Source organism: Styela clava, chromosome 12 (genome assembly GCF_964204865.1).
Source record: "Styela clava chromosome 12, kaStyClav1.hap1.2, whole genome shotgun sequence".
Taxonomy (NCBI): Eukaryota; Metazoa; Chordata; class Ascidiacea; order Stolidobranchia; family Styelidae; genus Styela; species Styela clava.
Window position 1 is genome coordinate 8,119,747 of NC_135261.1, and position 18,346 is coordinate 8,138,092.

An 18,346-nucleotide genomic window follows, 5' to 3' on the forward strand; every position below is an offset into this window, starting at 1 on the left:
TAGAATGGACGCTCGATTACTTGGAAGATACTTACTATTCAAAGGTTACATGTGTATTTATTGTAATGGTCGTCCAGGCTCCAGTCACATAAATTACTGAAAACAGAATCCATCACTCATTCAGTTCGCTTAGGTTTCGCACATAAATAGAATCATGTTACATCTAATATCTATAAATCATTTATTTTTTTAAAGAAAAGAGTCATGTCAGAATTGCGTTTTAAAAATATGACTTCACAAAATAATACAAGATGGCGGCGATTCGAAATTTTGGCTGGACTGATTCAAGACACGTCCAGCCCCAGTCGCAACTGTCATGAAATTAATGCCTAGAAATACCGATATATTTGCTGCAAATAATTTAAGGACGTCAAACTTCAAATGAGGCTTAGCGTGCGACAAAAAAGTTTCACCTTTCCAAATAGAATGAAAGTGAAATATCCAATCGGATTACGTTCGTTAACTATGGTAACATCATTCTTTTTTCTTGAACTCCGTAAATACCGAAGATAAAAAAAAGACACAATCTGGGTACAATCTTTCCTAACAAAAACCAATTTTCTGTATATTTAATCATACATCAATACCTAAAATGTTCGTTCCGAACCCCCATATATCCCTCGTATTCACATGTCCAGTTTCCATTTTAGAATGTAGATCAGAAGGATGCCTCTCCAACGTAGGTAAATAGCGGATTAATTATCGTTCGCGCCGCCCATTTTATGCGATAGCCGATCGCCCAGATTATATATATATATACGTTCCCCCTCATTTTTTTGCCCGGCAATTGGGCCGACAAAGAATGCATTGAAACTTATACATCCCAATTTAAATCTAGCTCAATTTTGGTCTAATCTAGTAAAGATATTCACATCATATGCTGCGCGGCCGCATTGTTCCCCTATTATATTTCCGTTATCCTATTATGTTTATAATAGTGTTGACTTTGTTTTGTGGCAGTAAATCTCTCTATCTATGTGTCCATTGCACAGAATAACTCTCACAACTCATTCACTGAATCCCTCCAGCTGTATTCAATATTCACTATGAACGATGCAAAAAATACATTCACAAATAGGCTACACGCTTTGAAGAACTTCAATTCAAACAAAAATCAAAAAAATTATTCCGGGAAGTATTCAATTAACCCGCCGACATCTTGTTAGCAGAAAAACGAGAGATTCGTATTCTATATTCTTCTCAAATCATACGTCATAAACCTTTCCAAATTGAAAATGTGACAGGCAAAGTAAAATTTCGAATGGTATTGGGAATAACGCAGACAGAGAGGGTCCTAAATTACTTAGAATACATCTCACAGCGATGGAATACACTGGTATAATGCTCCTAGATAAAGTCAACAAAAGAAAAACTCGAGTGCGTATATCTGGGTGTTCGGATGACATAGCACGCACTGATGCATTGGCAACACAAAGAAAATTTACATCATTAAAGCTAAATATTATGACGTAACTTAAAAATGATAGAACGTAATTTTTAAAGTTGAGGGCGAGTGAAAATGATACACAGCCAAACAAAAAAATCAAAAGACTCGAAGCTAGCAGAATATACTTTCTTTCCAACTTGTCTAGAATTCGTCCTCCTATTATTGACATCAGCCAACCAAAAGCACTTGCCACACAAAACAACAATCCTGCGGCCTTATCGGTGAATTCTGGGAATGCGTCAAGGATCACTGAAGAAGTAAGTACATTAAGCAACGGAATACCTGCCATATATAGAACATATTCAGCAAACATGCGTAAAAATTTACGATCGCAGAATAGAGAAAACGTCATTTTAATTTCAGAATAGAAGCCTGCGAAATGTTCAGTGTTGATCGTCCTTTGTTTTTCTGGAGGATAATCAGTTACGAAGCACATTGAAAAAACGTAACATATCAGCGCCACTACAGCTAAGATAAAATAAATATGGAGAAACGTGCTGCAGAACACTATCATAAGACTGTCTTTTTCGCTGATAACGGTTGTAGCGTTGAACGTGTTATCTTCATTTGAAAACCGAAACGTCTGTGTCGCAATTATATTTGAAATTACCATGGAAGCACTTCTTGTAACCCATATAATTGATGTTGCCGTTCCCTGCTGGTTACGAGGAAACCAGTTTTGTGACATAGTTTGAACAATTGGAGTCGAAATTGCTGCAGCCGCACCACTCAAAATTTGCCCAATTGCGACGATTTCATAATTTTTCCTAGAGTAGACTCCTGTCGCTATTAGAGTGTTTCCTGCAAACACAGCAGCAGAAGCGAGGAGAGTCATCAGCCGAAGATTGATGCACTTGGCCATGACAGCCAAAGATAACGCAAAAAGACCTCTAGTCATATGATAAAGGTTTGATAATAGATCAATTGTATCTGGAGATTTTTGAAAATAATCTGAAGCGACATCATTTACAAATCCAAATATGCCTTGACTGAAGTTGTCCAAAAACACAATTCCAGATATGATGCACAAAATACCCCATTTTTTATAAGATATGAATCCAGTTCTTCCTTTCGCTACTAAACCGGTCCTAACAGATATATTATTTGAGATAGAGCTTGCTGGCTTCTCTTCATCCATCCCCTTATACATAAGTGTAATGAAATTATGAATATCAGGCAAAATCACTTTTAATTGATTAATTATATTCGCGACGATGTAATGCAAACGTCATATTATTTCCTGTTCTGCTTATCACGTATAATATTACAACGGTAAGTATAACGAATATAGAGTATGTGTATATGGCGACAATATTTAAAAATCTTTCCCGGTAAGCATTCAGACACTTGTTTTTGGTTCCACTGGACTCCAACAGTCACTGAATGATACGAAAAGTGACTACATAACAGATTCAATTACATCTGCAGTGCAGGGTATAGGCCTAATATCATATATCCAGCGTACGAGATGCACAGATCTTTTTGATAAATGTTTTATTCTGTAGGCTATACTTTATATATACAGGGTGGCCCCAAAGTAGGTTTGTAGTTTTCATTTAGGCACTTTTAAAGTTCAAGAATGCGTACAGTCTCAGCATTTTCATACTTTCAATATTTCTTTAATATCCATTTTCTTTGCTCTTCATTTAAATTATTTGCCATTAACCCTCAAATAAAATAACGATTTACAAAATGTATTACTTTCCAAGCAGCTAGAAAACTAATGTAAAATTCACACTAGAGTTATTATCTGAAAAACAAGCAATTTTTGTGGTACTTAACAAGTAACATAAAGTGAACTGCAAGTAGCTTCAAAGCATATAAAATAGTTTAATAACTGTATACCTATTTTTGGGCCACCCTGTATATATATATATATACATATATCAATTGTCTCAAAGCCAGCTCAACTCAGTGGAAAGTCATTACCAATTTTGAAATTGTCTACAAATGTAGATAAATTATCACGAATTAATCATGGTTGCATAAAGAGTGGCCCATATGCTTCCATGCATCGCATTGTAACGATATTTGAGGTTCAAGTCAACGCGCCATGTCGGAGCGAGTAAGATATCACAGCCAATGGATGCTTCCTCGACCGTTGAACCAAGGAAAATTTTTCTTATACTTTACCACTGCAAAATTTTTGGTGCTCATTTTTAGAGTGGTTTTGGGAGATGGCGCCATAAACCGGTTTATATCTTTCAAACTATCATTTTGATTCAAAACATTCAACAACTTGTCTATCAAAAGTACCGACAGAAATGTTTAGCCGAGTCAATCACAGACAAATTGATCATTGCGTTATATATATTTTGTTTTATGCTTAAAATTTCGAAACACGACTAAAATTAAAAAAATACCACGAAAAAGCACGAAACGAGGTAATATTTACAACCATGCTATGTCTTAGTGACCAAAGTGTCTGAGCGCTGTTAAAAAGATCTATTGTTACGTCACTTTTTGCATATTGATGATTACCCAATGGTATCGAAGTAAATAAGGAAGTCGATATGCGGGTAAACATCTATGAATCCCGAAGTCTGAAATATTTACGGCGTTGAACTTCCTACACCATCCGCGCTTCTTGGATTAGAAACAAAGACGTTGTGTGGTTCACCATATGACTATGCAGTCTATGGTCTCCAATCGGTTGATTGAATACTTAAATCTTATATCAATACCCCACATAAAGACGTAGTACCATGTCCGTACTCATTTTAGTTCGCGCCCCACGAAATGGAAATAAATGCCTTACTGAAACTTTGAATTTCAATTTCCAGCATTCGCTTGCAATAGCAATGGGCCGTTCAATTTGCTACTGTAGTGTATATTATATATATATATATAATAGGGTTCATTTTCAACAAAATGTTAAAAGGCATGTACTTGCCAAATTATTGTGCCAAATTGTGATTTTCTTGTAGCGGGAAAATAGACTCGAAATAATTGTTGCGCCCAGTTAATTTGATTTTACCAAGAGTCATGACTCAATGTCAGATTTTTTATTGACCCTGTTTCGGATTGAACTTTTCTGAGATTCCACGGCCCTGGATGAAATACCCTTTATCGTTGTCACACAATTTGGTATACAGCAATTCATTTATGGTTGTGGTGATAATGAAAGATTGAATTAGAATGGATTCGTGGATAGATAATGGCGTAGATATTATTATTCACAGCCCGTTTTTGAACCCAAAGGTTGAGATTTGTGAATTTTGGAATCTTCGGAGTCCGATAACATTTTTTCTGACCTATAGCTTTGGTCGCGATCGTCGACAAGCAAATATAACTCAAAACCACAATCATGCACATATCTATACTTTTTTTTCTTGATAACTTCATAACCAATCGGCGATCCCTCTTCATGAAACATGATTATTACTGGTCCTATGTCTATTGATATGAGGAATAATTCATGATGCTTCGAAAAGCGACGTGGGACGTGCTAACGGCGCAATGTCTAAAATTTCTAGCTTTTTTAATCCTGTAGATTGTAGAACACTAGCACACCGTTCCCTAGAAGATAACAAAATAAACTAATAGACTTCAAGAAATGGCAAAATTTCTTTATCATGAAGTAATGTTTAATATGAACAAAAATATTGAATAAGAAGATAAAAGTATTTATGTTTTTTCTTTGAAATATTTTGTGAATTGATTCGCCATCTTTGTATGAGGATGCTTCTCTTGTCCTGGGTGCTGACTAGCGCGTTTTGATATTCTGTCTTTCGCAATTCAATACATGAACACTAGCCTTCATGTCCTCATTGCAAACTGCTTATTGGGCTTATATGAATATTTCTACTTGATCTGTGGTTGTTTGATTTTTTCAACAATGCTTTTTTTAGATACCTGGTACTGAAATTGAACGTCGCCCCACAATATACTACTTCTTTTTCTTAAATTGGTCAGATACCATTGTGCGACACAAGTCACAAAACATACATGAACCAAACCGGTGAAACAGCAACCAACGAACCTACGCATGCTCATATAAACAGCTCCATGTGCGTCTATATACTTTAAAGATCGTTGAAAAACAGTGTGTTTGGTGTGAATAAAATTTACGTTTCACGATAAACGATGTGCATAAATGTTAAGTAATGATTACTGCATATCAAATTACATATTTAATATATCATTGTTTTATTGTCACTGAACTTTCATAACAATTTGTTGCATCCCGACTCCAACGACACCTTCTTTTTGTAGAGACTGAAAGTGTGTTACAGTGCCGTCTATGTCTACATTCAATTCTGTTCTGTATCGTTTTGATGGCTGATCGTTTCCATTAACCAACACTGCCTTCCATAGTATTGACAAATCCATATCATCTTGTTTTGAGTGCTCGTCAGCTACGTCCGTTTGGGTAGATTTGGTATCGGTTTCTAGTTGTTTTTCCATGGTTACATTCAAATTGTTGAGCTGAGTATTGGCGGCATCCTCCGAAGAGGCGATTTCGTTCGTTGGAAGATTTTGGTCATTTTGGGTTGTTGACTGTTCTTTTTCTGTGTTTATTTTATCTTCTGAAATTTCTAAATTTTCTTGATCGGTCCTCGGTTTATTATTCCAGAGTAGAAATGCCAAGGCCGTAGCTACCACGGCGAGTGTAATTTCGAGAAATAGTGAATAAGATGGCTCGTTTTCTGCCATTCCGCCCCGATTACGGTTATGACTATGAAATAATAGTTTTCTGTTTAATTTGTAAATAGAAGTAAATAATTAGGAAAATATATAAATCACATTTATTACATAATAAAAGTATAATCAATGGGTATACATATAATATTCTTTCAGTGAAAATAAAAAGCAAACAATTCTTAACATTAGCCGTTATAGAAAAGCTGGTAGCCAGAGCACAAATTTGCATATTTGCGTAAATTTGGTCAGATTACGTCACGTTTGTCGGCTACTTGGCAAAATTCAGCTCAGTTAGGTACTTTTCATAACTTTCGTTCCTCATATAGTTCGTTCATTTTTCGTGAAACGATTTATAAAGGGTGAAGTCTAGTTTGATATTTTTACGTGGAAGCTCGATCTGGCATTATAGTATCTTGCCAATAAGAAAGTGTTATTCACCGAATTAATTGTTGTCTCAGTTCAACACCAAGTCGTAGACTCGAAAACTCAAAATCGTGTAACGTGGTTGATTAGTTCCTGCTTTTGGAACGATTACCTGGATAGGTATTCGCACGTAGACTGGTAACATACATATCATACGCCGTGGGATAAAACAGAACAACAGTAATAGTATACGGTCTCTGAACACCATCACAAAATCAGATGCAGCCAGTAATTCAGCGAGAAACTTGCTCTTTGAATAACGGCATAATACCGAAATTCCACGAAAAAATATCGAGCCTTCCAATCTTTTATTATCGAATGTAAAGTAAATACTGAAGCTAGCTGTCGTAAAAGAATACGAAATATGACTAAAACCACCGTACCAATAATGCAACACATTCTTCACACCCCCTAATGTTGAAAATTGTTCGTTCGTGCCATTTTCTCGCTGAGGGTGTGTACATTTGATGCTATTAGGTACAAATATACATTCGTTTAAATATTCTTGTCGCAAACTGCATTCCCCAAAATAGGCAAAATTTTATTCTCGAAAACATACTACATTCTGCAAAGAATCTATACTCTATAATAAGTAGTTCGTAGTACAGTTAACTGATGATCAACATTTATGCTATAACGAAATATTACAGACTAAAGAGTATAAATTATTCATAATTTGGAAACCTTTATTCTTAGTTGATAATTACATTGTCGTTGCGTGACTTTTCTACGTTATTATAAGAGCATTTAAAAAGTTCATATATTGACACCCAAATTATCTGGAACGATGGATGAAAAGAGTTCAAAAAGTTTGATTAAATAATTAAGTTCCATTTATTTTCGGAAATATCATAACGGCATAGACATCGGATATCAGTCACACAGGCCACAGCATAACAATTTGCTACACCTATTTTCGAGATAGACTATCGGTACCTGTCCTACCATAATCAAACTGGTCCAAAATTTGCAATCGCATTTTGTCTCCGCAGAACTAATCAGCCTATTAAGTCAATACTACCATCTCTGCTCTTTGATAACCAGCAGTGTGAAAGCAACCAGCAGTGAAAGTATTGCTTACGTCGCAATTCACCAAACGCAATTCTGTGTGAAACCGATGTGACCGGGTTTATCCAAGCGAATCCAACGAGTGATCATGTCGCAGGAATAACCTTGGTTGAACTGTAAAATTTAGGTCGCTGCAATATTGATGAAACGGACAGACTTGGCATTTCGTTTCTCAACGCTGCTGACGAGAAAGTCATAGAGAAATCTAATATATGGTATAGCAATTTAAACGACGTGCCTACCTAGCGATTTTGAATAATAGCTAATAAGTGATAACTCGCCTCAAAGTCTGAATATCTCTCCTGAATAAATCAACTAATTAAACCTAGGACTGGAATTTGATAGGAAAGAAAAGCTATTCTAAATTAGAAATTTGAATCCGCGAAATGCCTCTGGGATATAAACAGCAGTTAAAAATATTACCTATTAAAACCAAGCATGTCAATTTTGTTGTTAGAAAGCCTTAACTGAAATACATCGTACATTTCCAGGTTGGCGAATATTTCACTAGTTGTGAAAAAATATAGTACAGAACTCAGAAATAACCTTCCACAGTATACTATTCAATTAAGAACAGAGCTTGCTATTATATATTTAAATGTACCAAACTGTGACTATAACACAGCGTAGTATGACGTCAACCTTTCGACTTTGACGACAAGCAGCCAGAGATGAACGTCAAATATGTCCTTTCACGAATACGAGAAAGGTCTTCAAATTTGTATTATGTATCGCAGTAAAAAATCTCATTCGGTTTATACGCTTTGTCTAAAAGAAAATAAGATAGTAAAACAGTAATATCTCAACTTTATTTAACGTTTCTGTCTACCAATATATACAGCTAAACACTTTGACTGTCCGATCGCACTGATTGCGAAATCACTCTGTCTCTTTATCGATGTTATGCAATAAATTTATACACGAATATATGTAAACATTTCATTAGTATCGAATTGACTGTAAACCGTATATCTGCTGGCTGCTGCTATGTTGAAAAATCTATAATTTACTCAACATCCCACTCGATATAAAAGGGAACGTGCATGTTCCTCCGTTGCTTTTTGTTTTGCACCATAAATGTATTTATCCAGTGGGTTAAACGAGAATGTTTTATTTATTCCAAAATTGTCACAGCGAAATGGTCATATCAATACATTTAAATTATATCATAATGCCTCTGTACATTGTAAAGATTGCTTACAATAAGAATAACATGACTCTTTGTCTTACCTAACAAAAGTGAACACTGCGCTTGTCTGTAATAACTGCAACAGGAAGTGACGTGAAACAAAACGTTTGGTATTGTCATTTATTGAGTGCATGAGAATGTCGCACGTTGTCATTATTTCGGTTTTGGCATGATATATTATATTACATAAAACTTTTAAGGAAATTGTGTTGAAGATAATAGTAATGATTGCAAATGAATATATGGATATGTCATTCGTGCTATGATAGGGAAAATAAAAAATGATTTTTGTGTGTACAATTGATGGATATGATATCAGAAAATGAGCCAGAATCATGCACTCAATATTATCCTTCATATTTAATTACGTTTATAAATTATGTTATGTCCAATCGTCAATGTATTAATTTGAATACACTGGCTCCAACCTTTTGAAATAAATAACGTTCTCTTCTGTCACTAGGTGCGATAATGTGATACTGAATGTATAGGTATATCGAAATACAATATTCATTTCAAAATGTAAAGTATAATGAAATTGATCAAGCAAATTTAAAGCGATTACTTTTTCCTCGACCGTGCAAAATGTTATTGAACAAAGCAATTCGTCCAGTTGTTCCAGAATTATATAGGCCTACACAGTGTTTGCAGTATTCTAAATCGGCTCCATTTATATGTTAATTATGGTGATCTCTCAATAAATCCTAATTGGATACGAACATGTGCTTCAAATTTTCATCAACCAAAGACTGAAGAAGTTGTCAGAAGTTTATTGCATTCAATTATCTACTTCAATTCGCTGTTTTTGTTAAAGTTCTTTTAAAGTACTGCCCAATTCTAAATCGCGTTTTTCTGTGTTTGTTTTATTTATTCTTCGGTGGGCCGATGATTGATTGATTGTTGACGAGAAAGGACATGAAGAAGAACAACATAACTAGGGCTGGGCATTTCGAATCGAATATCCGAATCAAATCGAATAGTGAGTTATTGGAATCTGCTCAGACGAAAATTTCGAATCGCCGCCATCTCGGAATTACTCGGAAGTAGGTCATTAATTTTTTGTCCAAATTTTGAATGTTAATTTTTTTCTTGACAAGATTTAATGTACATGGATGGAATTTAAGAACCCCGAATAAATCACGGTAAACCAAAAATGTTACGGATTAGCAAACAATGTTAAACACTATTCGCAAGAACTGCATGGATGTTTGACATCAAGTTCTCTCGTTATACAGTACTGTGTTTGTAATAATTCTGTGTTTTATAATTAATGCGAATGCGACCAAGACAAGCGTAGACTCAGATCGCTCATGCGTGAAAACAAAACAAGCAAATCCTCTCGAGTTGCCGACGATTAGAAGATATTTTGTTCCATCGCAGCGTTTGGCAATGCCAATCTGTAGCTAGTATATAATATGTAAACCAGTATAATGTTTTATCCCATTACTAGTACAGAAATGTGACTGCCTATCGGTATAATTTCCTTGTAGAGTTAGTAGATATGTGAGGTGTTGGCACAAGATAGATGAGCATACTATCGCATCTCACCGTTTTGTGTATGTACCGGTACCTTAATTAAAGTACCTTTGATTCAAAATTTTAGGTTAGAATTTACTTTGTATCCCTACCGCACACCTACTGTGATTGGTTACTTGGGGGAAACACTACCTACCATGGAATCCAGCAATTTTATTGACTTATATTCAGGGGAAAGTTTAGCTGAAAAATATTTGAAATATCGACCTTCCTACCCTAAACACATAGCCGAAACTATTATCGACCAACTCAAAAAATCGGGCGCTAGACAGTCTGAAAATGGAAAATTTTCGCGCATGCTAGATGTTGGTTGTGGCAGTGGGCAAGCCACTTTCGGATTTTCTCCTTACTTTGATTCCATCCTTGCGCTGGATATCAGCGCCGATCAAATCAAAATGGGTAAAAAAGACAATAAATGCGACAACGTATCATTTCAGCAAATGTTTGACAAGTATCTACCAGTCGAAGACGAATCAGTGGATTTCATGAACTGTGCTTCAGCAGCACATTTGTTTGACATCAAGTACTTTACTGAGGAATGTCAGCGCGTACTGAAACCGAATGGTTGTGTCGCGATTTACTTTCGCAGTATAAAATCAATAATGACAATTCCTGTAAAGCCTGCTCCAAACCAAGAAGAACTTAATTTGAAACTTCACGGATTAAATTTTCAGTTTCTCCGAAGTGTTGGAATGCATCCCAGTATGGAAATTTGCGAAAGGAAATATGTACCTATCTTCGAGCAGATCCCAGCATCGTCGAAGGTCTGGCTCCCTGGTTTGGAATTTTTCGTTGAATGGACGCTGAAAGAATACCGTCACTTTCGAACTACTAATGGCGAGTACCATAAGTTCATGGAAACAAACCCTCCAAATGATCCATTAAATGAAGCAATGAATAATATAAAACAATTGCTTAATGTTGAAGGACAAAGTGAAGAACAAATCAAGACTAGAGTCACTTGGGATGTCCCTACTATTATCTTTAAAAAGGAATGAATCTGTTGGGATTTTATTGGTAATGTTTGATAGTTTATTCGTTCGATTAAAATGCATTTTGAAATGTAGTTCGTTACTAAAATGTGCCGTATTTTGAAAATTGACAACATCGAGACCGCGAATTAAATGCACGTACGTCATGCACCCTCAATATTTCTAAATGGTTGAAAAGTTGAAAATATTTTATTTTTCTTCAATTTTGACTTTGATGATTTTTGCCAAATAGTTGTATATCACAACATTCGTATTTACAATAATCACTAACATTAGTTTGAAACATTTCTGAAGATGTTAAAGATATATATGTTTATGTAAAATACAAGCAACCGGAGCAAATTAATGAATTCTGTTTTATCTTGGGTGGTTGTGATTCATGTGTGCATGAAAACAGGGATTCGGATACATATGAATCTTTTCATGAGTTCAAAAGAGTATGGGAAGCTGTCAAACATATTTTCACCAATTCAGCCAAAGACAGATTAAGCTGTTTACTGTTCTACCTCGGCCATCGCTGTATATTAAGTTTCAAATTACCTACTACTACCCCAAGTCGAACTTATATGAATGGCGAGAAGCATGTGATTTCATTTAAGATATTTATATATCTCCAAATTCAATATAAAATCAGCGACTCTAATTCGTGTATTCTTAGAGACCATACCAAGCCCGGCGGTCTAATAAGCTATTGCGGGGCCCCATGCAAAACGGATTCGCGGATTCTGTATGGGTAAACGGGTCCTCTGCGAACAGGTGGCCTAAGGTCGGTTTTCAATCATGCTTTATACAGCAGTGTACTAAAAGGTCAGAAACATATTTGAAATAACACACAAAACAAAAATGAAAAAGTAATAACGGGACAAACACTATTTCAACAAACTCATTGGAAGCATTGCATGAATTTTCTGAGTTAATGAGTCATATACATGATTGTTACGTCACAAGTGAATCATAAAACAAATGATTGATTAATCTGTGTATTGAAAGCACAATTGTTTTATCGGACAACGCTACAAAATTAAATGGTATGGTAAATGGCCTATATTCAAATTTGTATTTCATATTTGTATTTCAGTTCTTCATCTATTGAAAGAGGTCAAGGTTGAATCATCAACCTTTTGCATTAAAAACATGAAAAATCAAAGACGACAAGCCCATAAGATTCGAGGACTTGTCAGTTCGACTATGGGTGCGGCTGTTATTTATCGAATATTCGATATAATATGTTAATATACGTGAAAATGCTTGAGATACAATAGAAAATATCAAGTAGTAAAGAAGTGTACTGTGACAACCGAGTTTCAAATACCGAACCGTTATTTTAATGTCTTGCTTCATTTTGTATCAGTCTTAGTTATATTATTATATCAATAGTTTTACATTAATATACAAGTCGGGCGATTTCTTTGTTTTAATCGCCATATTGGTTTTTATCGCGATCGACGTCAGGAATGGGTTCTTCCCTATTGTGGCAGAAGCCATTTTCATTCCATTCATTATGCTCTTCTGCTTCTTCGATATATTCGTTCCCAGTGCATCCGAGGACATCATCAATGACTTTTGCGCTACAGTAATGCATTCTGCAATCGAACTTAGTCCCGGCATTCGAACGAATATCGTATTTTATATTCTCATCATCGTCATAATCAAATTCAGCGTCTTCATCGAATCGGCAAAGATAATTATCTTCTTCAATTCCAAAATCGGTTACGATTGTGAATTCAAGTTGACATTCTTCTCTGAAAACTTTCCTACGTTGTTTTATATTCTTTTGACGACCTTTTCGACGATAAATCGGACTTCGTTTTTCGCGAGACTTGTCCAACTTATCATAAAAAATTTCAACATAATCACTATATTTGCATTTTTCAGAATTCCCTTCACACTTGTCGCTTCCTGTGTCTTTAAGGCATTTTTGTCCAAACATGCACACTAGCTCCTTCTCCCTCCTTAACTTACGAATTCGTCGCGATGTAACATTTTGGTTGTTGACTTTGCCAGAGCAGTAATAAATAAGCATAACAGTTGTAGAAAAAATTATTTATGAACAACCTTTTATAGATGAAACAAAATATATACATATATATAAGTTTAGAAATTTTGTAATAAGTCAACATCGCAACCCATTATGTCTTTTTATCTGGGTTACAAATAAAATCATGCGATATCTTCTAGTGAAATAGAAAATATGATAAAATGAACCGATAACCCAAGCAAACTTGGTTTGACCCGACACGACACGTACGTGATCTCGTACCCAAGGTGTTCCTTACTACGCGTCTACACATTTGAATGAAACTATAAAATGATGAGGCGTATGACAGGTTTAAAGAAACGAGGAAATAAGATGATGAATTCCATTTAAAACAATGTAAAAGTAATTAGATTTGTTTTTACGTCTGGCTCATGTTCGTATCAAGAATGGTCCGCTATCTGAAAGCATGATTACGTCATACATCCCGGGTTGTCACATTAAAATTGAATATTCAAATGAATAGTGGTGTGATTGTGAGTAGGCGTATCATATATATCACAAGATTATTTAACATGACGTGGATCTATCAATCGTTTTGCTAAATTCTTTTTGTTTGTGGAATTGTTGTTGAACGAGCAGATTTCCAATCATAGTCATGGTGGACAAATGGCGATATGCATCTTGACTATTCTATCTAGTTGAAGAGCCCTGCTGCGCACTAACACAAATGTATGTCGGTAAAGTTTCGACTCGCCAAAGTCACACTTCCTCACACAAGCAGTTTGCAACAATGCGTGACGTTCGTAAACGTCTATTGAAACAACTTGTGTTTGTTGGGTCATTTACGTTTGCTGATATTGGACACGAAATGGACTTGTGAATCTATTTGCTAAATTGTTGTTGTCAGTACTCTTGTTGTGAAAAAATCCCTTTCTTTTCAACTACCGGACCTATCGATTTTAAATTTCCAGTGTTTCAAGATTGTTATTGTTTCTCGAAGGCTATTATCTTGAAAAATTTCTGTGGGCTCTGTAGGATTCGTTTGTCACTCCAAAGTTTTGTGTAATGACATCATGGAAATGAAAAATTTCGCATCGTGTGGCGATTCCGCGATCGCACTTCAGAAATATGATGGTTTGCAGAATCGAGAGTTATATGATAAGAAAGACTACCGGTACTGTAACATATTTGATACTACTTTGTTTTGGCTTTCGTGTCCATATATTCGAGCATTCCAATATTCTTCATTCTACATTTTTCGATATTAAAAATAGCCCTATGTTACCCTGCATTATGATGTCAAATCGTGTTCATGGTTATTATTTATTTCAAATAGGCAATGGCAAATGAGGAACTAATAGGGATAATACAGCACAAAACAAAATTTATATTACATTACATCCAAGTATATACAATAGCGCGAATTTTCGAACAGTGTACATGGTGTTGCCGGCCTTTCTCCAATCGAGGCTTGAACATTTTGGTGGTTCTTTGCTCGACATCTACTTGACCATGAACAAACACATGGAGATTTAGTTGGTTTGTACGATGTTGTCATTGATTGGTGAAGAATATCCTTCATCTGAATATGGTTTGTAAAGAAATTCTGTTGAGTTTTCGTCCGAACATTCGTCGATTTGATGTGGAGTGATATTCTGCACATAGGGTGTATTCTCGATAGTTTGCCATTGAGGTTCTCCTGGATGTTGTTGCTGCTGGTATTGATGTTGCTGATCTATCGACTGAGCAGGTAGTTCGCCATATGCAGTCGAGTAAATTTGCTGGCTCGTTGAAGACGCAAGATTCATATGCTGGGTGTACTGTTGCACATGCCCATTTGAGTAGTCTTCTTCCGTTATATTAGTTGTAGGTAAGTATTGCTGTGCTTGGACTGGATATTGTGGGACATGCGAAGCATAGTCGGAATATCTGTAGTTGTTTGTAGAATAATAACCAGTATTGTGGGGTAGAGAAGCCGAAGCGTAAGTCGATGTCACCAAATCATCGGGGACATATGTTGACGGTAATGAATCTGTGCAATAGGGTAGGGCGGAATATTGGCTAGGATCAGCTGATGGAATATTGGAAACAACGTTTTGTACGTGTGGCACACTTTGTGGGTAATCTGGTCTAAATCTCTTTGCAATAGAATAGTCCGGTATTTGATATTGTTTTTGTTGGTATTGGGCTCTTGCTGATTTACTTCCTCTTGCTCCGTCTTCGCGAAAGCCTTTTGCGAATGGATTATTTGCAATCTTCAGTTTTGTTAGCTGATAGAAAAGAATTGATATATTAATTATCAGGAAATTAACAATAAGAGCGTTCGACTCAATTTTTTAAATTGGAATTACGAACACTTACCTCTGTGTTCTGGTATGCTGTAACGGTAATGAATGATGTCACTGGCAGTGGAAAGGTTTGCATTGTTTCGAGATTTGATGGATCTTCAGATTCAATAATATGTATACGAACGTGATATTTGTGCATTGAATGCATGATCAACTGAAATTAAAAAAATAAAATGTCAATTGTATACAATTTAACGTTACGAACCAATGAACAGGACAAAAATGATGTAGTTTTTTTGGGGGTTGCCATTGTATAACTCACAAACAAATCTATGCTCATAGACAGATGGTAGCTAAGTTTGTGCATTCAATTCAATTTGAAATAACTTACTTTTCCGTTAACGTAATTTGCAGCCGCGTTAGAGTTTGACAATTTTGCTTTGTGGAAAGATACGAGCCCTTTCATTAACTTTGCTCCAGTAGCTGGTGAATCTTGGTGGACAAAGTAGCGAGGAGCAAATTCAACTTCCCCTGGACCAGCAGCAGTCCATTCTCCATTTTGAAATCTGTATCGATAAGAGTCATCTCTGGCAACGCTCATCAAAACACAATACTTTGATGCTGGCTTGAGTCCTGTTAAGCGTATTCGACATCCAGGGAACATTCTCCTGTGATAATCAGAATAATAAATAAACTAAATTTCCTTACTTAAATTTAAATTGATTAAATGTAAAATAATGAATATATATAAAAAGTACAAGTGAATAATATTAATATACCTTCCAGTTTTGGTCAAAATCATTTCAGTACCGACATTGTGAAATTGTTCCCACAGTTCGTGTTGATCTAGCGAGACGTTGATGGAAGAACTGATGGAACTGGATACTAGTTGTGGAATAGTTGTAGAAGTGGTGGATGATTGTGCTGAGTATGGATGGAGCCGTTCTAAAATTTTAAAAATAATTGTTTAAAATACCCATTCATTTATTATGTATACAAACATTATTGTAACAAAATTATTTAGTTACAACAATGAAACTTACCTGTGTTCAAATGACCCCAATATCTCTGTTCGTATTCAGTATTGTTTTGTTGCCCCTGTACATCGCAGGGCTGGTATCCATAAGCTCCATATTGGTTGGAATATAAATCCGTTGAAACTGCTTTATGGCTCAACAAATTCATGATTGAATATATATTTTTAGTCAACGTTTTCTTGTACTTGATTGCTTGATGGTGGATGCTTTGCAACTGATGTCTTCCTCGAGATTTTCGGGAGATTTATACCTTATGATATTCGTACTCACTGAGATATTTTTTTTGTAGACGACTATAAAAATTGCATCTGCTTGTGCTTTGGAGATATTGATGCCGCCGTCAACCTACATTTTCGCAGTTACCTTCGCAGGAAAGCACAGAACTTATCTCATTTCTCACCTAATGCTCTTGATCGGTTGCAATCTTCTCAGTGGGTTCCTGAGCAGTAAACTTAAGTTACGATATGGTATCATGCCGTTAAGATAAGCTTTTGATTTTCCGACAAGAACAGTCGAGTCGTATATTCTGATAACAAAGTGACAAAATGATAACGACAAGTTATGATAAGCCTTCATTAAAACGGGAGATAAGAAATTCGATATTAAGATAATAAAAATGTTTAATATACGCTAATGAACAGATAAGAAAGTAAACCTAAACAATTCAAAATGGCGTATATTATTAAATTCATGATCTTTTGTATGTTCAATGATACAACCCAAAACTTTAAATTTTTAAATTCGAATTTTCAACAAACCCAGGAAAAAGGCTGCAAACTTTTGTCTCTACTATACTGTAATTTTCCACCTTACAAATACGTTTTTAAGTTGAATATATAATTTTTACATTCTCCTGAGAACGATTACCGTGAAACAAATAACTAGATTATATGGACTGGTATTGACTTTACAATAGCGATACTGTACAGTTGTTCTCAGATGATAGAATGGAAATGAAATAATATTTTATGATCACATGAATTAGGTTTTCTTTTCTACCCAATTTCACGCGTGTTGTTATGTATGTTTCCCGTTTAAATACAATAAATTTACGATTTAAGGCGATTTCACGCATTTCAATGAATGGTTCAATACAAATGTCATGGCACACTTCACACTTCCTAACAACAGGTAGATGACTGTTTGGATTTGCAATAAATATTCATTGTAATTGTCCGAAGCGAACTATCTCCTGTTTTAAGAATGTTTCTTCAATATATTGCTCGTTTTTCATCAAAGCAATTTCATCATATTTTTGCATTACAAAATTTTACTTCCATTATGAACAATAGTTTTAAGTAATGTTCATCGCTGACGAAGCCAGATACTTCTAAAATATTTCGATTCACCATACACTTATTGTATTGCAAATGTACCTATGTTGGTCCAATCCGAAATTATTTTTCAAATCGCTAAAACAATAGTCAAACATGTTTTTCTAGCAATGAAATCCCACAGTCAAGGCAAAACATTATTATGAAAACAAAATATTGTCAATGTTAGATTTAAAAGTATTCTTCAATGCACCAAACAACCGTGAATATTGGGAACTTCCAAAAGAATATTCAGTTTAGTACAGTAAAGTTCAATCCACACTGTATTTGGCGCATAAACTAACAACAAAACTAGCACTGAAATATTATTAGGTGCACATGCTTTTCCTTCCACGTCCACGATGTTATATTACAATCAATAGTTTAAAGCAGTAGCATTTTAGCGTAGAATAAGTACAAAATATACTTTC

The 18,346-nt window shown here is 35.3% G+C and overlaps 2 protein-coding genes across 2 annotated transcripts; one reads left to right on the top strand and one right to left on the bottom strand.

Annotated features, from left to right (window-relative positions):
* The first annotated feature begins 10,444 nt into the window (after positions 1–10,444).
* On the top strand, positions 10,445–11,305 carry LOC120329881 (uncharacterized). Its single transcript, XM_039396674.2, has one exon. The coding sequence runs from the start codon at positions 10,445–10,447 to the stop codon at positions 11,303–11,305; it is 861 nt and encodes a 286-aa protein (XP_039252608.2).
* Positions 11,306–14,581: 3,276 nt separating this feature from the next.
* On the bottom strand, positions 14,582–17,143 carry LOC120330342 (T-box transcription factor TBX5-like). Its single transcript, XM_039397251.2, has 5 exons — positions 16,609–17,143; positions 16,345–16,510; positions 15,957–16,233; positions 15,639–15,779; positions 14,582–15,547 (listed from the first exon to the last, which is right to left on the bottom strand). The coding sequence occupies exons 1-5, from the start codon at positions 16,748–16,750 to the stop codon at positions 14,810–14,812; spliced, it is 1,464 nt and encodes a 487-aa protein (XP_039253185.2). The 5' UTR covers positions 16,751–17,143; the 3' UTR covers positions 14,582–14,809.
* Between the last annotated feature and the right edge of the window lie 1,203 nt (positions 17,144–18,346).